The sequence below is a fragment of the Dasypus novemcinctus genome, chromosome 2 (assembly GCF_030445035.2).
Source record: "Dasypus novemcinctus isolate mDasNov1 chromosome 2, mDasNov1.1.hap2, whole genome shotgun sequence".
Classification (NCBI taxonomy): Eukaryota; Metazoa; Chordata; class Mammalia; order Cingulata; family Dasypodidae; genus Dasypus; species Dasypus novemcinctus.
Window position 1 is genome coordinate 66,217,594 of NC_080674.1, and position 22,707 is coordinate 66,240,300.

The following is a 22,707-nucleotide window of genomic DNA, read 5'->3' on the forward strand; positions in this document are numbered from 1 at the left end:
CTGCAAAGTAAAGTGGAGAACAAGAAGGAAAATGGATAAGAAATTCAAGTATTTTATACTTTATGTGAATTTTTATTTCTTTACTTGTGTTTTCCTTCCTTGTCTCTTCATCTCTTCAGGGTCCATGCTTCACCAGTTATCTGTTATTCCCAGTCGGTCCTCTCCCATCTCCCCTCTTCTCCTTTTTCCCCTTTGCCTTTCTCCTACTTCTCTGTTCCTTCCTCTTTCTCTCCTCTTTTCCTTTTCCTCCACTGCTGCCTGTGGACTGGCTGTTTCTTTTTAGGTATAAACAAAGCCAAAGTTTTCCTATATTAAAAAAAAAAAATTGCACTTGCAAAACTCTCTTTATCCTGTGAACCTAAGTGCTGTCTCTTTTGCATTTTGTTTTTCTTTTTAACTCTGCCTTTTCATTTTGAGTCTCCTTTGTGGATTCTTCATCTCTGCTTACTCCTTAAGAATTGGTGTTCCCAGAGCACTCCTTTAACTACCAGTGATTCTTAACTTTGGGGAGGATTGTTCATGTCCTTTTGGTATGGCATTAAGTATGGTCAGATCATTCCAGAACTGAGAATGTGAGTACTTTCATTGAAAATCCTTACATTTTTATATTTAGGTAATTAAATAGACTATTGCTTTGTAATTCAAAATACAGAAAGGAAAAACTTGACTGAATCTTAGCTGATAAATAATATAGCAAATACTTATAGAATACTTTGTGCCAAGGACTGTTCTATGTATAGATGAGGAAACTGAGGCCTCAAAAGATTAATTAACTTATCCAGAATTGCAATACTGGGATTTGAAGCCAGAGCCTTGAGTCTGCCTCTTGATTGCTAACCTGTTCTGTCTTTAAATAGGGGCAAATGAAAACAGTGATCTTAAATGGGGGCATGCCTTCCTAGGACAGGTTGGGATTTTATTCATCCAAAGCAGTCATAGGTTAAGAAAATTGACAAACCATGCTCATTAACCTATAGCTTCAAATACTTCATATGATTTCCTAACTTCTAGACCGTACTCTTGGTTACTTATCTGTCAACTGGACCTCACCACCTAGATGTCTTATAGGTATCTCCAAGTTAGCATGTCTAAAACTGAACTCATTCTTTTTCCTGCCCACAACTTTTTCTTCTTCTGTTTTCCTAATCTCAGAAAATGATATCACCACTCCCTGGTCATCCAAGGTTAGAATTATACTTACTCCCTTATCTTCCATATTTCTGAATGCAGCCCAATACCGAATCCTTTTATTCCATATAGTAGAATTATTCTATTTTGCTTCTTAAAGAATTTCTTTGGACCAGCAACATCAACAGCACCTTGTTCAAATACCTAATCTTGGGCCCACCCTAGACCTATAGAATCTGATTTTTAGGAAGGTCTCTGGGTGATTCCCATGCAAATTGAGGTTGAGATGCCTTGATCACTTGGAACAGTACCTGGTATACAGCAAGGCTGCAGTACATGCCAGCCATTGTTATGTACATTGTTGTCATTATCGTCATCTTCAGTATTTCTAAATCTATTCTATTTCCTCTACCCTTTGTGCTGCTACTTTACTTTAGAATTTTCTTGTAATATTAAGAGTCTATTATTGTGAATAATGACACTATGAACATTGTTGCGGGAGTACCAGTTTGAGTCCTGGTTTTCAGTCTTTTGTTGTGTACCTAGGACTGGGATTGCTTTGTCATATGGTTGACTGACTGGATTTTGAATGTGGCATATTATGGCCCTAAGAGAATATTTTCATTTTATGATGTATATTGGAGTATGTTCTATATTTAAATTTGAATATGAATTTATAGAATTTGAGCAAATAATATTAAAGTTTGATTTTACATTTGTGTAGAATGTGACGATTTGTAGGATGGCTTCACATTGTCTTGTTTAATCTTCAAGAACCTATGACTTATATTATTTCCTTTTATAATGAGAAAATTGAGTTTGAGATCACCATGACTAAGAAGAGGCAAGGCTCAGAACTTCTAACTGCCATTACAGTGTTAGTCTGACTAAGTGGCCACTTTTGGATGTAGGAGATATACTTTTACATTGCTTGGTTTTACAGTTTCTTCTTGTCAGCCAGGGGAAACTTGTTTGTGCTAGAGTGCTCTGGTGAATATAGCCCAACAGCTCTTAACGGGAAAAGGGACTGATAAAATCAATCCCTTTCTACCTCTTTCTTCCTCTTCCAATCTCCTATGTTCTTCCTTTCTACTTCTTCCAGTCTGTCCTATGTACTGGATGTAATTGTTAGATTACACATTACATTTTAAAAAATATGGATATTATATCCATTTATACCTTGAAAACGTAAATAATGATGAGTATGCTATCAAGTTGCTGTAGTAGATACACTTTATGAATTGTGTCAATAATTGTATCAGTACAGTGCCTGGCCCATAGTAGGCACTTGAAAAATATTTGAAATGGAATGAGTTAGGATGTTTTCAGTTGCTAGTAATAGAAGACTCAACTCAAATGGCCAAGAAATCTATCAATATACATGTCAAGAAATCTGGTATTAGGCAGTTTTGCAACTCAGTTCTTCAGGAACTCACCCTCTTTCCCATCTTTCTGCTTTGTAATCCCTAGCTTTGAATCATGACTAAACTCACTAATTGGCTTCACCTCAACTAGCCAATCTCATTTGTTGCCATTTTTTAATATAAACGTTCCGATTCAAACATACCTTAATTCTTGTTCTGCCATCCCCACCCATTCTTTGCTCATGCTTTGCCTGAGATGCCATGTTTCTAACATACCCAAGTTATCTCTTTTTTTTTGTCTATGAAGACTCCCTGATGATTTTAACTTCCAGATAGTACTATAGGGGATTATATATGATCTCTCCTATGTTTATGACTTCTAAATTATATATTTATGTATAAATAGAAATTGTTACTTTCAATCATTGAGCAAATTAAGAGTCTACCTGGACTTAATCATATTGGAAGTTTCCTTAGGGAGTACATTGATGGTCTAGATGTATAATCAATAAATAATTGTGATCTATTGTGGGTTTGTATATTGCTTGTGTATTAAGAATTAATTTTCTATAGAAAGAAGAGGAAGAAGTAGAAACTAAGGTATTTGTCTCTACTAGGGTTTCTCAGTCTTGCCACTGTTGACATTTTGGGCTGGATAATTATTTGTTGTGGGGTCTGTACTGTGTATTGTAGAATGTTTAGTGGTATCCTGCACTTCTTCCTACTAGATACCAGCAGCAATCTCTCCTCCTGGTTGTGATAACCAAAAATGTTTGCACACTTTGCCAAATGTTCCCAAGGCAAAATCTCCTATTGTAAGCAACTCATCTATACCAACATCTCTTATTTTTATTTTGGAAACTGTAATTTAGAGTTTGAGAGTCTCCTGGAAAGAAAAACAAAACAAAATAATGACAACTTTGCTTTTTGTAAAAATGTATGTGTAGCTAATTCTTCTTGCGGTTGGTGGGAGATGGACCTTTGATGAGGTGGCTGGCATTGGTGAAGTGTACCTGGTGCCACAGAAAAAGCTACTTTTATTGAAATAATTTGTCCATTGTGAAAGTGGTAAAGATTATTCATTATACCTACTATGGCTTTAGTTTCTCAAGAACATTATCTCAGTTCTTCACTAAAAGACCTATAGGAAGACAGAAATCAAAACAAAATAAGCACTAAGAACTGTATGTACAGAGTTCCCTGAAGATCTTCAACACAGAAGAAAGCAGATTAGATCTTGATGAGGAAAGGGCCTATATACTATATATGAAATAGGTGACTGTTTATAATTTTATCAAAAGAAGACCTGATTTTCAGCAACAGCAGGACTACTTTTTTTCAATACTTGGACCAGCAAGCATAAAAAAGCTGTTGAAGAAGTTGAAAGACTCTGAAAGCCTTAAACTCAGGTATAGCCATTATTATGAAATCTTGAAAAGAATATAAATTTAGAAGATAAAAACAGTCCATTTCTCTTTGACCATGCCTATAATATCCCAATACCGAGAAATAAGTCTTACGTTAAGTGGGACACAAAACTTAAAATCTTTTACTATATCACCTATATAGTGCTCATGTATTACCATTAATATTCTTTATTGAAATTTAAAAAGTATTTAAAATGATAGATTGCTAATGTAAGCACTGGTATATCAGATTAGAGCTCAGATCCAGTGTTCTATTTATAAGTTTCTAACAGGATTCTTCAGAAAAATTTAATTCCTCATATGCCTGCCCCGTGTTGTTCTGTGTTACTGGACACTGGTGTTTTGAGAATGAAGTATTTTTTGTTAGTTTTGATCTTCATAGTTATGGAAGTTATGTATGTATTTAAATTTTTTTATTCAAGTAGTTGTATATTTATAGAAAGATCATGCTGAAAGTAGAGTTCCTAAATATACCACTCTCAATCAACCAATTTTCCATTATTAACATTTTACATTAGTGTGGTACCTTGCTTACAATTGATGGAACAAAATTGTTATAATCATATTATTAATATAATCCATAATTTTTATCAGGGTTCATTCTTTGTGTGGTGCAGTATATACTTTTATTTATTTTTTTTAAAAAACATCTCCTTCTGGTATTTGCCATGACTAGTTTACCGGCTTATAAAATGATTACAAATTAAAAACAATATGTTTCAATTTCTAGTCATAGTCATTCTGAACATAATAGGTAGCAATTTTCAGTTAAGTATTTTGTCTTCATGGTTTTTCATATTTGGATAAATGGCTCTTGTAGTTAAATATGTCATGGTCTATTTAGAAATGATCTTTTTCAATTAATATATTCCCCTTTAACTTCTATGAATTATCGTGGACTTGGAATATATTAAGGTGGATCATACCATTAGAATCACCTTCTCCCTTTAGCCAGTTAATCATCTAAGTAGAAAAGAATTTCTCATTATCTTTGGGTTACCTTTTATTAAATGTTTTCTCTTGGGTATGTCTAGTTTTTCCCCAATCATACTACTACCTACAATTATTGTGTTTTTTATTCCTCTTAATTATCTTCTAGGCTTTAGGACCTTTCTCTTGATTATTTGACATCTGTACTTTTAATATTCTGAACCACTTTATAAATGAATGAATCTTCATAGCTAATTATTTTTTAGAATGAGAACTTACTGAGATATTCACATACCATACAATTCACGCATTTAAAATATGTGTGTGTGTATATATATACAATTCAATGATTTTTAGTATATTCTTAGAGTTGTGCAGTCATCACTAAAATTGGCTACAGGATATTTTGTAACCCCCAAAAGGAACCCTGTACTATTAACAGTCACTCTACATTTTCTCGAACCTTCCCTTCTTCCAGCTCCAGGCAACCATCATATACTTTTTGTTTCTAAAGATTTGCCTATTCTGGACATTTCATATAAAAGGACTCATATAATATGCAGTCTTTTGTGACTGGCTTCTTTCACTTTGAGCATAACATTTTCAAGGTTCATCTGTTGTGTAGCATGGATCAGTACTTCATCCCATTTTATTGCCAAATAATATTCTATTGTATGTATTTAGTTTATTAATTTTATAAAAATAGAATGAGGGGAGGCATATGTGGCTCAGACAGTTGGGCTCTGGTCTGCCATACGGGAGGTCCAGAGTTTGATTCCTGGGCCCTCTTGGTGAAGGCAAACTGGCCTGCATGGCGAGCTGACCCTAAAAGAGAGTGGGCCCATGTGGAGTACTGGCTTATGTGGTGAGCTGGCCCTAATGGAATGCTGGCCCACGCAGGAGTGCTGACCTGTGCGGCAAGCGGCCCGAGCAGAGAGCTGGTGCTGCGACATGACACAACAAAATGAGACACAGTGGAGAGACAATAAGGGACGCAGCAGACCAGGGATCTGAGGTGGCACAAGAGATTGAACACCTGTCTCCCACTCTGGAAGGTCCCAGGATTGGTTCCCTGTGCTGCCTAAAGAGTAGACAAGCAGGCAGAAGAAGACACAGCGAATGGACACAGAGAGCAGACAATGCATGTGTGGGAGAAATAAATAAATCTTTTAAAAAAATACAGTGAGACTTACAAAATGTAAAACTTTAATATTTGAATAAGGAGTCTGCTTAATAAAATGTAATGTTTTATTTTTAAAAAATTTATGTTATTTTGAGTAGATGTTCTACAAGTAAGGAGGAAGAAAAGGTTCTTATGATTCTAGCTGTATTAAATCTATAACTGTAGATGCAATTAGTTTTAGATTTTGATAATTGTTTTTAATTTTTTTCCCAGCTTATTATGACAACACCATTTTCCATAGAGTTGTACCTGGATTTATAGTCCAAGGAGGAGATCCTACTGGCACAGGGACTGGTGGAGAGTCCATCTATGGGGCGCCATTCAAGGTGAGACTGAATTATTACATTATTTATTTGCCAGTCAGCTTGGTTTGATCAATTGAAGATGATTGGACCCCACAAGAAGAAAAAAACAATTTACATTAGTACACAAAATCAGTTAAGTGTTTGTCACATATTTAGGATTATATGGGTATAAGAGCAACACTTAACCTATCAAGCAGTTTTTCTAGGTTGTTATATTGTTAGGGTTTTATACTAGATTGAGTTCAGATGGAGCTAAAGTTGGTAGTGAGAAAAACATCAGAAAAAAAGACTATGTACCATGTTTTTCAGTGTCTATACCTGATCTCTGCAGCTCTCAGAACATTGTATATGCTATCCTATTTTAAAAATTTTATTTAAACACTACATGAAATTCTAAATTAACACAATAGACTACAGTGTCATTCTTTGAATGATGAACTATAACTGGCTTTTAAAATATGGGAGTTTCTGAAGACATTGTGTTCATATTAATGGGGTAGAGTGGCTAAGGTTTCATTTCATCTTTACTGGGTCACCCTATGATTCTTGAGAAAAACACTTGAACTGTTTGCTTTAATGTCCAGATGATATTGGCCTTAGAAAATGTGGAACTGCTATTAAAGAAGTCTCAGATATCATTGTTAGACTGTTTTATATTTTACCAGAAGAGATGTCTCATGATCTTAGAGCCTCCATTTAGTAGGAAGCATTCCTCTATTCTGTTATTTGTTGCAACATAATAGTTCTTTTTGATAATTCCTTTCTATTATGACTTGTGATTTTTGCTTTATAATTTTACGGTTATACAGTTATCTTGTTAAATTTTCAATTGTCTTTTTTTTTTTTTTTTAGATTATTTATTTATTTATTTATTCCCCCCCCCCTTTTGGCTTGTTTTGCTGTCTGCTCTGTGTGTCCATTCGCCGTGTGTTCTGTGTCTGCTTGTCTCCCTTTTTTGCATCATCTTGTTGTGCCAGCTCTATGTGGGTATGGGCCATCAGCCCTCTATGGGCACAGGCCAGCTTGCCTTCACAAGAAGGCCCTGGGACATGAACCCAGGACCTCCCATATGGTAGACGGGAACCCAATTGATTGAGCCACAGCCGCTTCCCTCAATTGTCATTTTTAATACAATGTAATGATAGTATTCCAAATAGTTCTTTTGAGTTCAAATCAAATAATAAGTATTTGTTAAAGAAAAATAACTTCCTTTCTGAAAAACATTTATTACATAATTTATAAGTGAGTCTAGTTTGAGGTCTGGATGGAAATTCTGTTATCTGAGACTTGTGTATAATATTATGTAGCCGTATTCCAGCAAGAAAACCACCTTAGAAAGGCTTCCTCCTCACTTTTTGAAAACTAGCAAATGGGATTAGTGCCAGGTCTGAGAAGATTCAATTTAGGACTTTAAAAAACACAGTAAGATCATATAACAATCATAGTAGATTGCTAAAATTAAAGAAAGAAGAAAACAATTATTCCTTGACAATTACAATGGAGGGGGGAGCTGTGGGGTGGAAGGGGTACTAGTTCAGGAGTCCTCCAGGGCTCAAAGGTAGCTTTCTTGGAGAAATTACAGAAGGTTCTAAAAGTTTAGATGACTGAGGGATGGGAAGACGAGGGGACTAATTCTTAGAAATCCATTCCCCTTTGAGTACCCTTTCTCTATGTTTTAGAATTCAGCTTTCTACAAAATCGTCTAAATTAACTAAAAATGGGTATATCTAGAAAATACTTAAAAGATATTGAAGAAAGGAAGAGAAAAAAAAAGAAAAAAACAAAAAAGATAATGAAGTCAAGTTCAGTAGCATTGAAGGGATAGTAAATATTGGATTTGATTATCCTTAAAAATCAGTTAAATAAAAGCACTTCATTTTTTAAATTGCAAATTATCTGACATCTTGCTGGTCAGCTGAACAACTGAGTATGAAGGGACTTATTGTAACTGAGTTCATTCACTAAACCTTTTACTTTTTGTGCTTCAGGATGAATTTCACTCACGGTTGCGCTTTAATCGGAGAGGACTGGTTGCCATGGCAAATGCTGGCCCACATGATAATGGCAGCCAGTTTTTCTTTACACTGGGTCGAGCAGATGAACTTAACAATAAGCACACCATCTTTGGAAAGGTTGGTGCCCAATTATTTTAAATCTTTGGTTTGGTTTAGTTATGTTTTTCTTTGGTCTTCTACTATATATACAATCAACTGCTCTAAGAGCCACCTTTGTAAAAATTTTCCCTAGAATATTTACTTATTATTTTTAAAACTGTTGGAATAGATTCCTGTGAGAATCTGTACATAATGAAGTATATATGGAGAATATACAATGAACTGTGAAGGACCGCCTCAACTCTTTTTTGTGTGTTTCAAATGAGTAAGTCATTGGTTATAACTTTAAAATTTGTCATTCAGTCAGTATTGTCTTTATATTTTTAGAAAGACTTAGGAAATCACATTTAGTAGTTAAAATTTATAAATGATGACTTCTTTAATTTTAAAGTAGAAATTGTATTGACATTAGATTTTTTTCCTGGACATGTTATTTTGAAAATTTAATCATGCTCACATTTAATGTCATACCAGGGAATGTCCTTTCCATTGAACTTTCAACAATTTTCATTAAACAGGGATTCTGAAGGTTCTCTTCTATTACTCTTCTCTCTTCCTATCTATTTCAGGCTTGGCACATTAGACTTCACTAGTGTGCCAGCTCCCTCTGGTGGTTCAAAAAGATGCTGAAAAGGATAAAACAGAATTAGCACAAATGCACAAATGGAAAAGTGGAGTTGTTTAAAAATTTTTGAGCAATGATGGATGAAAGGAGTCAAGCTGTAAGCACGAAATGCAATCTTGTTGTTGCTTAATACTTAACAACATGGATTAAACAATATGCATTGGCACATTTTTTCTAGCCACTCCACCATAAGCAGTCTGATGTTCATAGAATACCCCCTATTATTTCTAAAAGATAAGTGTATAATCAAATGAAAATGAGATTGCTATGCTGTACCATTTTTTTACAGTAGATAATATATAACTTATACATTAGAGACAAAGTATAACATAGTGGTTAGAAATCAGAAATACCTTCAGTGCTGGCTATATAACTTCTGTGAGTCTCAATTTTCTTGCCTGTAGGAAGAAGATAATGGTAGTATCTACATTTTTTTTTAAAGATTTATTTTGTTTATTTTTACCCCTGCCCCTGCCATTGTTTGCCCTCGTTGTCTGCCCTCTGTGTTTTTTTGTTGTGTGCTTGTTGGTTTTTTTTTGTTGTTGTTGTTTTTAGGAGACACCAAGAATCAAACCCAGGACCTCCCTTGTGGTAGGTGGGTGCCCAACTGCTTGAGTGCCATTTGTTTCCCAGTATCTACTTTTAAGATGTTTGTGAGGGTTAATTAAGATAATGTCTCAAAGCTCTTATCATAGGAATTAACTTTCACTGTTTTATTTGCTATTAAATTCCCTTTTAATTATTTTAAAATTATTTTTAATCAGTTTTATTGATACATATTAATAAACCATACAGTCCACCCAAAGTGTACAATCAGTGGTATTTAGTATAGTCACATAGTTGTGCATTCATCACTAAAGTCATTATTAGAGCATTTTTATTATTCCAATAATAAAAATAATAATCAATAAAAAACAAACAAAAAGAACTTTACCCCTTAATAATCACCTCTGAATTTCTCTCTGCTTCCCTTGCTGTACATAGCTGCTATTCTGTTTCTCTCTAATTTATTTTTATTTATGTTTTGTATAGATAGAGTCAAATAATATGTAGTACCTTTTGTCTAGTTTCTTTCACTTAGAATTTTAAAGTATTTTTAAAAGTCCCTCCTCATTTCAAAGAATTAATGCAAGAATATTTGCAATTAAATTTTCATTTTCATTCGACAGGTGACAGGAGATACAGTGTATAACATGCTGAGACTGACAGAAGTAGACATTGATGGGGAAGAAAGACCACGTAATCCACACAAAATAAAAAGTTGTGAGGTAGGAGCATTATCATTATAAGATGTGGTACTTAAATTGTCATGTAAGAGGAATCAATTAACTATTGGATGAAGACTTAATACTAAATTACTCAGATTTTATCTCTGTAATTTACTTAGGCACAATTTCTAATTAAGAATTTTTTAAGTTGAAAGTGTTGGATTTAAAGATGAAACCTTATCTGATAATCCAATGAATAAAAAAACTCATACTTGAAAAAGGAATTAGGTTTTTTTAGCCCATGAAGTGGCTTGATAGGTAATTTAAGAATTATTCTTTTTTGAGGAAGCAAGATCCTTTAGAGCATTTGATTTGAAGTCAAGACATATGAGTTTGTCTTTCTCACTGTGAATCATTTAAGTTTTCTTGACTATTTTTTCCCTATTGTAAAATAGGGATAAAATCTCCCTTACTTAATAACATAGGGTTATTAGGACCATCCAATGAGGTCTCTGTAGTATAAGTACTCTATGTAATATGTATATCACTGTCACTGTACAAATAATGGTTATGTGGGGAAAAATATAGACACCAAGGTTAACACAATTAAATATTGGTTTTTCATTTTTTTGTGAAATTTCAGAAATGGAATAATGTTTTCAAAATCTTTCTTTTCCTAGGTTTTGTTTAATCCTTTTGATGACATCATTCCAAGGGAAATTAAAAAGCTGAAAAAAGAGAAACCAGAGGAGGAAGTAAAGAAATTGAAACCCAAAGGCACAAAGTAATCACACTAGGAAGATATTTCTTCAGCTTGAAAAGCAATACTAACTCGTTTAGTTCAATTTATTTTCTTATGTAGCAATTGTTCATTAACTAGGAAAAGGCTGGTTTAGACTATGGAAAAAGCTGAGTTATGTTTGTGTATTTTTACTAAATGAGCATTTCTTGTATGCAAGTACAGTATATAACTTAAACTTAAGCTAAAAAAAAGTATCTCTCAGAAGTCCATATGAAATCTTTGTTAACAAATAGACAATTATTTTATGATCATTAAACCAAGCTATTGAGAAACTTTTTTTGATTTTTACTTGTTTCTGAATTAATATATGTTTAATATAAAGAACTTGGAAAGTAGAAAAATGTATAAAGGGTATTTTGAATGATTGCGTAATTGCATAATTTATTTAACTTTTTCTTTTTTTTGTTGCTATTAAAAGTAACCTTATTATAAATATATTTATACTTAAAGCTGTTTCTGTGTTTTGGATTATTTCCTGAGGATAGTGTTCCAAAAGTAGAAACTAAGAAAAAAAAAAGTTTCAGTAGTTTATGGACATTGTTCTTTATATTATTGATTTTGTCTGTTTTATTAAAATGGATATCACAGAGTTGGATTTCAGCTTACTTTTTTACTGAATTATAGCATCTATATTAGGGGTTATAGTGTACTTAGAATCATACAGTTCTAAGTGTAATTTTGCCTAAAGCAGTTAATAAGAGATCATCTTGTAAAATGGAGATGATAACTAAGTACAACACCTGGTTGTTATGTCGATTAAATTAGAAGCATGCAATGTGAAAGCAAGCATGTGAAAGCATGCAATTCAATAGGTGTTCAGTAAATGCTAGATTTTTCACTCTTGAAATCCTACAAAATAAGTAAATCAATTGCTTTGATAAACTGTCAGACATGAGCCAGACACCTTATGCAGGTGATGCCTAGTGGCAAAATAACTTCTTAAATAGCTACGTATTTGATTTACTTTTATTCTTTGATTCATTTATTTTCACCAATTTATTTCTGGATGGAATGTCTCTGTCATTATACTCACAAACAGTAGTTTATCCCCATAAGTTATCTTGACGAAAAGCTGAAAAGTTTTTCATTAAAAAAAAATATGTAGCAAATGTGTTATAGGAATGCTGTGGCAATTGATTGCATCTATATTTTGGGAAAAAAATCCTATTTCATTGCCACATCTTTTATTTTTCTAATATTTGTGAGAGAGTTTTCATAATTTGTCATTTATTTTCCTTGGGATTTCTTACTTTATTTAAAGCATCACAGGAGACAAACTTAGTTTTTTCTCTCCATGGGCTATTTTTTAGTTAAGTTTCTTACATCTTTTTGTCTGACAATTTTATGTAACTTATTATTTTAAAATATAAAGACATTTTGGAAATTATGAGAGTCATTGCTTACCACTTACAGTGTTCTTAGGGCTGTATTTATTAGTTTTTCAGAAATCTCCATTTGCTACAAGTTTTGATAAGTATAAAAAGCCTAACTGTTTCTGTCTTGGTTGACTCAGAACACTTAATGGTAGTGCTCATGCTAGGTTTCTGGTCATTAAGTTAGCCTACTTAATATGTAGTGTCTGTGGTTTGAAGCCAAAACCTTAGTTTGTCTATAAAATCCTTAGTATGTTTCTGCTGAATGCCTGGTAATACCATTTTTTTGTTAAATAGAATGTTTATTCTTGTAAATTCTGTTTTGAAATAGGATATAGATAAATTTAACTTTTTTCATTCTTTTTTCCTTTCTTTTTTGTTTTTTGACTAGAAATTTTAATTTACTTTCATTTGGAGAAGAAGCTGAAGAAGAAGAGGAGGAAGTAAATCGAGTTAGTCAGGTAAAACTCTAATTTGCTCTTTGTTCTGAATTAAACAAGAGATTGGGGTCTATGTCTTACTTTGTATCCCCTGCTACACCTGGCACAGCACCTTTTACATGGTATCACTCCAATATCTCAGAAGTCATCTTCTTTCCTTTATCTTTCACTACCCATATCCAGTTAGTTGCTTGTATGTGTTTTCCTGTGTCTGCTTCTGAGTTACCTCTATTTAGGAGATGCTTAGTAAATATTGGATGAATTAATGTTTACATGCTACTGATCTTATCTTGTAGATATCTTTTGGAATTATTCTCTAGTTCTGCTGTCATTATTCTATCTCCAAGCAATCATTGCTAACCTGGACTTTTGTGATGAATACCATTCCCTTCAGACTCCTACCCATAATTCATCCTCTACCGTGTTACAGAGTCAATTTTCTAAAATATAAATCTGATCCCATACCCTTCTTCCTTTCTTCCCTCCCTCCCTTCCATTCCTTTTTTTACACAGCTTAAAATCTCTTTGTGGGTAACTACTGCTTTTTAGATTAAGTCCAAATTCCTTAGCCTATCATACAAGGCCTCCCTGGTTTGACGCCTGCTGACCTCACCAGCCACATACCCCATGCTTCTTTAATTGTCCTTAGCTATACCGACCTGCAGGAGAGCCTTGTCATTTGTTAGGACTATATCTCAAAACATTTGAAAAGCACCGAAGGGTAAAGCAATAAAGTATTTTGAAATGTGCTGGTTTGGAACAAATAGAGAATAACAAAGTCTCATTAATATGGTTATATTGGGAAGTCAACCAGGCTCATTCACTAAATTGTTCATTCTTGAGCACCAGTCTTGCATTATTCATTATTTGAATTTGTGGCTCAGCAAAATGAAAGATTTAGTATATGTCATGGCGCTGTGGCAGTATTTGTGAATGGACAAAACCAGAATGTTAGATCTGGACATTGCTAGGGTTTCCTTTTTCATGTTTCCCAATTATGTCAATTTTCCTTGCATATCCCATGTCTTCCCCTCCACCACCGCTTTATCTCACTCTCTGGCCTTCTGCTTGGAGTGTGCTCCCTTCTTTATTTGGCTAACTTTTGTTTTTACTTTAAAAATTAACTCTACTATCACCTGACTACCTCCATCATTTTCCCAAAAACTGCACCCAGACTGTGCTGGGTACTTCATGGTAATCTCTCTGTGCCCATTAAAGCACGCATCATAATGTATTATAATGCTTTTCTCATCTTCTAATTGTGTTAAATATTTATTTTATGTAACCCCTGTAACTACCCTATGATAGAGTTGTTTCCTATTTTGTAGATGAAGAAGCTGATCCTCAGAGAGATTAAGTTGCTTGTCAAAGATCTTATAATTAGGAGGTAAAAGAACCAGAATTTTGAACTAGGTGTTTACTATCTCTTTAAGTCTCTGATATGATTGTGATTGCAGTAGAAGCCGCCTCCTTCAAGTCCTAGCCATTGGGAGGGCTGGTGAGAAACTTGACTAGTAGCGTCGCACTCTGGAGTGGAAGGGAGCTGTGCTCAGTGCAGTTAGTCTGGTGCCTTTGCCTAACTTCCAGTGGGTCCCCATAGTAACTTGAGCAACCTTGGAGAGCAAGGTTGAGAGAAAGGAGTTTTGTGGGGTTTTTTTGCCAATCTTGTTGTAGTTAAATTTCTCATCAAAACTAAGTTTTGTTCACAATTCCTTTGAGAGTGATGTTGCTAGGAAATTCGTTTGAATTCTATTTGTAGCAATAGCATATGTTAAATGTTCAAAACATACCTTCTTTCTGCTGCTTTCTATTGCATAGAGAGAAAATCGTATGGTTAAATTATACTGAACTTGGTACTCCCAAAGCAGTTTGTGTTTGCTATAAGATTGAAATGTGAAAGACTACTACCACAGATAGTGCTACCTGGTCCTTTATTTTCTCTCTTAAACCTGACACACACTTCAAACTGAGAAAAGACTAAGTAAAATCATTCTTCTCTATCAAGGTAATTGAAACCCAAAGTCCATTATCAAATGACTTTTTTATTTTAAAGATTTATTTTTATTTATTTCTCTCCCCTTCCCCCCCCCACACTTGTCTGTTCTCTGTGTCCATTTGCTGCGTGTTCTTTGTCCGCTTCTGTTGTTGTCAGCAGCACGGGAATCTGTGTTTCTTTTTGTTACATCATCCTGTTATGTCTGTGTTTCTTTTTGTTGCGTCATCTTGCTGCGTCAGCTCTCCGTGTGTGTGGCGCCATTCTTGGGCAGGCAGGCTGAACTTTGTTTTGTGCTGGGTGGCTCTCCTTACAGGGTGCACTCCTTGTGCATGGGGTTCCCCTATGCGGGGGCAACCCTGCGTGGCACGGCACTCCTGGCGCACATCAGCACTGCACATGGGCCAGCTCCACACGGGTCAAGGAGGCCCAGGGTTTGAACCACGGACCTCCCATGTGGTAGACGGATGCCCTAACCACTGGGCCAAGTCTGCTTCCCTCAAATGACTTTTATACCCTGGCATTTTGTTGTCATAATTCTCTCATTTGTCTTTTTAATGTGGGGCTCCTATGTATTAATAATAAAATTATCACCAAATGTTTGTATCTGACTCTCAAATCTATATCTGTAGCTAGTTTCCCTCCTTTTCTGAAGCTGCCTACTTGTCATCTCTCTATTTGAGTATCTGATTAGTTACCCAAAGCTTAACTCATTACCTTTTCTTCCCAGAGTTCTACCTGTTCTGTGATTTATGTGTCTATTTCCTGTGAAAAGAATTCTTTAAAACAGAATTTTATATTCAGTTCTGACTTTTTCATACTTTTTTTCTCTATACTTCTAAGTTGCTATCCTAGGAATTTTTTATCCACAGTGTATCTCAAATTTATCTTTTTCTTTTCTTTTCTTTTGCTACTATCCTTGTTCAGGCCTTTATTATTCTAGCCTATGCAGCTGCATCAATCTACAAACTGGTTTCCCATCTCCTTTCTCTTCTTTTCTTTACAAACATATGATTGCCAGAGGAGTCTTCCTGGGGCCTCATTAAAATGTTAACCACTGCTGAGTATAACTTTAAGTCCAAGTTCCTTGGCCTACTATTTGCAGGTCTCTGTTTTCATGACTTTACTCTCTCCTTTAGCCTAGTGCTTCCTAAACTTCCGTGATGATAAAAAATCACTTGTGATACTTTAAAACAAATAGAATTCTTAGGCCCTATCCCAGATGTACCAAATCACTGTCTCTGAGGCAGGGCCTGGGAAGTTGTAATTTTAATGAGTTTCCTTAGAGTTCTTATCAGGGAATAGTGGGCAACATTGCTTTAGACAATCTGAAGTATTTGTTGTTTATATATAGGCTTTGTATTTTCCTTTCTTTGTACCTTTGTTCATGTTCTTTTCTTCGCCTGAAATGTCCTACCCCACCCCTGTATGTCAAATTCCTATGTATTATCAAGACCTAAAATGCCATCTTTTCTAAATGTCTTTTCTAGTTTTCTGTAATTTAATCTTTTCTTCTTCTGCTCTACCTTTTACCTTTCTTATGTTACTTTACACTTTCCTTTTAAAAACATCTTTTTTTACTTTATTATGCAAGAAATATGAGTATGTTCTCATTCTATACGCTTTAGACATTATACCCTTTACTTTCTTCCTTATTGATTCTATGAAGTCTTGGGTTGTGAGCTTCTTGATGACAGAGTTTGCATCATCTTTGAGTATCAGTGTGGTGGAGGAGAAATAGCATGGATCTGGATCACATACAGACTCAGATTTAAACTTCTTTTCACTTCTGTGACCTTGGATAACTTGGTCTCTTACAGCCTCAATTTTTCTTTTTTGTAACATGTTACTATAATTTGTACTATTTAGGGTTATAAGTTAAAGATATGGATATTTCTTACTTTCATATATAGTGCAATCCTGTAAGATGTATTTGAAAGTCAAATGTCTTAAAAGATAGAATATAATACTATATGCTGTCATTGGTATTTTGTTCTCAGCTAAAGAACATCATATAATCTCAAATGTGATTATGATTATTATGCAGAAGTAGCTTCCTTCATGCTCAAGCAATCTAGACGGCTGGTGAGAAACTTTACTGGAAGCTCAGTCTATTGACTGAGCTCAGCACAATGGGCCCGGTGCCCTTCCTGAGTACTCCCATAGGGCCAAAGTTTGAGCAGCCTTGGAGAGCATGGGTGGAATAGATCTCTGTATACCATTTCCCACCAACGACCCATTTTCCACATGTAATTCAGTCTTGGTATATTATGTAGAATTTCTGGCCTAAGTAACTCAGTTCTTTTGTCTGCTTTATGTCATGAGTGTGGGGTAGGTTTAGTTTAAGAAAAATATCATAACATTGAAAAAATGTTTGAAATTTACCAACTTAGAAGAAAGGAAATTGCCCTAGAAAGAGATATTTTTATGGGATAAATTCTAGATAGAATTCATGTAAAAGAGTATTTAAAAAAAAATTTTGTTTATGTACGGTAATTTAGAATATGAGCACCCTTGAAATACATTTTACATTTTGAGTAAAATGAAACCCTAATAAGAAAAGGGTAGAGTAGTTTGAATACTGTCAAAGTATGGCCCAAAATATATATTTTTAAAATTTAGCCTTACTATTTTTGAGGGTATAACTAGAGCCCAGGCCAAATAAATGTCTTTTACAGTGACTAAGAACAATTTGCAGTTTCAATGGTTGCATGAAATTTAATATTTCAAAATGGCTTAAAAATAATTGTTTCATTATTCGTTTGCCTGTCAGGCTTCTTTTTTCAGTGATTCATAGCATTAAACTATCCTCCAGTCACTGTCTGACTGGTCACAAGTTAATAATTGGTAAAATCTGAATTGAGGTTTTACTTTTTGTGAAAGGAAAAATAAGATAGAGTGCCCTCTGGTTTATGGATTATCAATGTGGTATTACAGGCACTGATATACCCTACTCATTTACTCATGACACGGTACCTCTCCCACACGGGTTAGCTTTCTGTCATTATATTTCAGTATCTTTTTACTACCTGATAAAATCTCTTAGAATCATAGAATTTTATAGCTCAAAGGGATCTAGTCCAACTTCCTTTCTTTAGAGATGAGGAAACTGAGACTCCAGTTAAGTGTCTTGCCAGACTGACTTCATTTCCTTTTTGATAGGTTTCCATAATAGAGGGATGCCATAATAATCATATCTTGAGTTTAGAAAAGCACATTGTCATAGTCTCTTACGATATCCTTTGGGACAACATGAAGAAATGTGGTCCGGGAGATAGTACAGTCAGATGAGTTTATAGCAACTGAATACTTCTCCCCATGGGCACATTGTCTGATTATTTGAACTAGTAAGTTGAAATATCCTAGGGTTACATATAAATTCTGTACTTTAGTTCAATAAAATCAGCTGAATACATATAAGACTTGGTAGTTTGTAAGCCCTAGTTGAATTATCAAGAGTAAGTTCTCTGGAATGGGGACTTGAACATTCTCTGCATTATACGGATCATATTCACAGTATTTTGTTCAGTTCTAAATACATTTAAGAAGGATATTAACAAACTAGAAGCATCCAGATGAAGGGAGGGTGTTAAGGAGGCTAGCAAAAACCATCTCACATTGGGAATACTTGAAGAACTAGATATACTTTGGAGAAGTAAAAATATTTTTAAAAAGTGAAAATATGATCCTGTCCTTCAAATATGTGAAAAGTTTTTATTTAGAAGATGCTTCCCCCTCCCGCCTACATTGCTTTCTTGAATAATAGTTTCATTCAAATGTCTGTTTTGGTTTAAATTTTACTTATGTGTCTTTGTGGACAACTTGACTACAAATGTCAAAAAATATTTTCTAAGTAAAAGCTTACAGTCAGACAAGTAGTTTTTATGAGGCAAGTTAAATGGCAGGTGCTTGAGTAGTTTCGTACCTTATTTTAAAAGTCCATCAGTAGGTAGATTTTTAACAGTGATCATGCATTGTACCACATTTATAGTGTTATATATAGTATTTCTTTCACTCTAAGATATGTTAAACTTTTTACTTCAAATTGAAGGTTATAAAACTTTTTATTTTATCTCACCTAGAAAATGTTATATTGGTGGACAAATATACCACTTTTGAGAAGAAAATAAGAATATTATATCCTATTCTAGCTAACCTATGAAATTAAACTTTCTTAAAAAGTTGAGAAGTGGGGGTGGGTATGGCACAGAGTCCTGTTAGACTGTTTGCACAGTGGTTGTAAAGAGCATTAACCAATCTATTCATAGAATGCTTCTTTCATTTACTTATCTTTCCAGTTGTTTATATTTAACTGATTTTTAAAAATGATGTTAACATACTTTTATTTGTTTCCTGCTGCTGCTGTAACACATTACCACACATTTAGTGTCTTACGGTTTTGGAGGTGAGAAGTCCATAATAGGTTTCACTGGGCTAAAATAAGGTGTTGGCAGGGCAGTCTTCCTTCTGGAAGTTCTAGGGGAGAATCTGTTCCCTTCCCTTTTCCAGTTTTTAGAGGATACCTGTATTCCTTGGCTTATGGCCCTTTTCTCCATCTTCAGCAGTGGGTCATGTCTTTTTCATGCTACAGCATTCTGATGCTGACTCTCCTGCTTCCCTCTTTCTCATATAAGGACCCTTGGGGTCACATTTGGCCTACCCTGATGATCGAGGATAATCTCCCCATCTCAAAATCCAATCCTTAATTTATCTGAAAAGTTCCTTTTGCTATATAAGGTAACATATTCACAGGTTCTGGGGATTAGGACTGAACATCTTGGAGGGTGGGGCAGTATTCTCCCTACCGCTCTGTTTGTAACTAAGCTAAACTCTATGTAGTTTGCCTAGTAACGGGCATTGCTTGTTGTACATTTGTAATTATAGAAGGTAGTACTAGGATAAATGATTGGAAATTACAAATAGTAAGTTTTTAAAAATTTATTTTATTTTATTTTATTTTATTTTTCCTCAGAGAATTCTCCAATAATTGAAACCTTTTGAAAGGAATGTTTTTTCTTTGCAAGTTTATAAACTCTTTTCAAATATTGAGGCACTGAGTGATCAGTCAGCAGTGATGTCAAGAAGATTTGTACATTGGGATGGAAACTATGTTAAAAATCCCTTTTGACTAGTAGAGTTTTTTGGTTGACTGCTGAAGGTCACAGAGCTAGTTAGTGATCGAGATGATAGGAGACCCTGATCTTTCAACTTCTTGGCCAGTGTAGCTCCTCTGTACCATGTCTCTGACTTTCTTTCACCTCTACTTATACTCTGTTTATTTCCTGCTGTTTCACTGCCTCTTTGTGCCAGACAATAATGTAATTATGATATATATTCTTGGGTTTGTTTGCTTACGTTTTGCATTTGCTGTGGAGTTCCTTACAGTGAATTCACTTAGTATTTATTTATTATTATTATTTAGCTTTTACATTGGATTCACTTTGTATTCACTTAGTATTTATTTATTATTATATATTAATTATTTAGTATTTTGTACATCAGTAAACCGTTCAATTAGCCAGCTGCTTTTATGTAGTTTCAAAATTATTTTTATATATATCAGGTATTTGTTGTTCCTCTAAAATCATTGCTATCTAATGGTATAAGTAAGAGCCTTAAAATGGGTCATAAAGAAAGAATAGGCATTAAAAAGAAATGTCTGAATTTATTTTCACCCTCTTTGAGACTGTTTCCTAATGATTTCAGTTCTTTCTCAATTTGCTTTCTCTGCTACAGGATGCAGAGTCTACTATAGTGGGAAGGACACCAAAAAAAATTCCTTTTGATCATATATTTCTATGCTAATTTAATTGAAAAAGTTAAATAAAATTTGAAATGGTCATTCTTCAGATTAATTCATAGGCTCCTCCCATGTGTCAATTTGTATTTTACATTTAAGACAAGTTTCTTATCTGTGAACTAGGGGGCTGGACTAGAATGTATAAGGCGAATTCCAGCTGTAATATTTGTGATCATAACTCCATGAGGGAACCACGTGGGAAGAATTAATAAAAGAATATTTCTTAGAGTAGACGAAAATGAGCACTGATAACTGGAGATCTAGGAAGAAGGAATTTTAGAGAAAGAAAGCATGAGCAAAAAATGGTCAAGTTTTATTCTGGTCTAGATTATTTTTATGTACATACCTTGTTTGATTTTCATGTAAATTAAGCAAGGCTGATATTATTATCATTGCCATTTTGTAAGTAAGGATTCTGAAGTCTGCTTATAGTGAGAGTTGGGGTCCATATTCATTCCCTAGCATGTGGATTTCCAGTTTGTCCAGTACCATTTGTTGAAAATCAACTGGCTTTAGGTGTATAGATTTGCCTCTGGACTCTTAATTCTATTCCTTTGGTTTAAATGTCTGTCCTTTTGTCCGTATCATTGTTTTATTTACTGTATCTTTGTAGTTAAGTTTCGAAATTAGGAAGTATGAGTCTTTCAATTTTCTTCTTTTTCAAGATTGTTTTGGGGGCCCTTGTAATTAATTCCATTTAAATTTAAGGATCTTTTCCATTTAGGCAAAAACAAAAAAAAACAACAAAAAAAAAACCTGCTGGAATTTTTATAGGGATTGCATTGAATTTGTAGATTGCTTTAGGGAGTACTGACATCATAATATTAAGTTTTCCAATCTATGTACATAGGATACCCTGTACTTTATTTAGGTTATCTTTAATTTTTTTCAGCAATGTGTTTTAGTTTTTTGTATACAAGTCTTTACCTCCATGGTTAAATTTATTCCTAGGTATTTTATTCTTTTAGATGCTATTGTAAATGAAATTGTTTTCTGATTTCCTTTTAGGATTGAATACTGCCAGTATATAGAATCCCTGCAGATTTCTGCATGTTTTTCTTATCTCCTGCAACTTTATAGAATTTGTTTATTAATTCTATTAGGTTTCTTGTGGATTCATTGGGATTTTCTCGATATAGGGGAATGTTATCTGCTAATAGGGATAATTTGACTTCCTTTCAATTTGGATACCTTATGTTTCTTCTTTCATCTCATTCCTTTGGCTACAACTTACAGTACATTATTGAATAACAGTGGTGAAATTGGGCATCCTTGTCTTGTTCCTGATCTTATGGGGAAAGATTTCAGTCTTTTACCATAGAATATGACATTTACTGTGGGTTTTTCATAAGTACCTTTGATCATCTTGGGAAAGCTGCCTTCTATTTTTAGTTTTCTATGTTTTTATCATGAAAGGATGTTGGATTTTTGTCCAATGCCTTTTTGTCTCAATTGATCATGTATTTTATTCCTTCCTTCTCTTAATGTGTATTATGCTGATTGATTTTCTTATGTTGAACTACGTTACTTTCCTAGGATAAATCTTGCTAGGTCATGGTATATAATCCTTTTAATATACTGTTGGATTCAGTTTGCCAGTATTTTGTTGAGGTTTTTTACATCTCTCTATGTAAGGAATATTGGTCTTTAATTTTCTTTTTCTTGTGTGCAGAGATGTGTCTAGGAATTCATCCTTTTCATCTAAATTTTCTGATTTTTGGCATATAATTATTCATAGTATCCTCTTTTAATCTTTATCTCTGTAAGGTTTTGTTGTAATGTCCCAACTTTCATAGCTGCTTTTAGTTATTTGTGTACTCTTTTTCTTTGTCATTTTAGCTAAATGATTGTTGATTTTTTTTTATCTTTTCAAAAAATTTTTGATTTTGTTGATTCTCTCTATTGTTTTTCTATTCTCTATTTTATTTATCTTGTCTTTAATCTGTATTATTTCATTCTTTCTTTCAACATTTGGTTTTTTCTTCATAGTCTAGTCATTTTTAGGTATAAAGTTA

The 22,707-nt window shown here is 34.0% G+C and overlaps 1 protein-coding gene across 1 annotated transcript in view; it reads left to right on the forward strand.

Annotated features, from left to right (window-relative positions):
- The window catches only part of CWC27 (CWC27 spliceosome associated cyclophilin), a 312,875-nt gene that overhangs the window by 8,611 nt on the left and 281,557 nt on the right, over window positions 1–22,707 (forward strand). Inside the window, exons 3-7 of the mRNA XM_058309301.2 lie at window positions 6,246–6,358; window positions 8,326–8,469; window positions 10,246–10,344; window positions 10,965–11,068; window positions 12,851–12,920. Of these exons, the coding sequence (XP_058165284.1) occupies window positions 6,246–6,358; window positions 8,326–8,469; window positions 10,246–10,344; window positions 10,965–11,068; window positions 12,851–12,920 (530 nt within the window). The remainder of the gene's footprint in view (window positions 1–6,245; window positions 6,359–8,325; window positions 8,470–10,245; window positions 10,345–10,964; window positions 11,069–12,850; window positions 12,921–22,707) is intronic.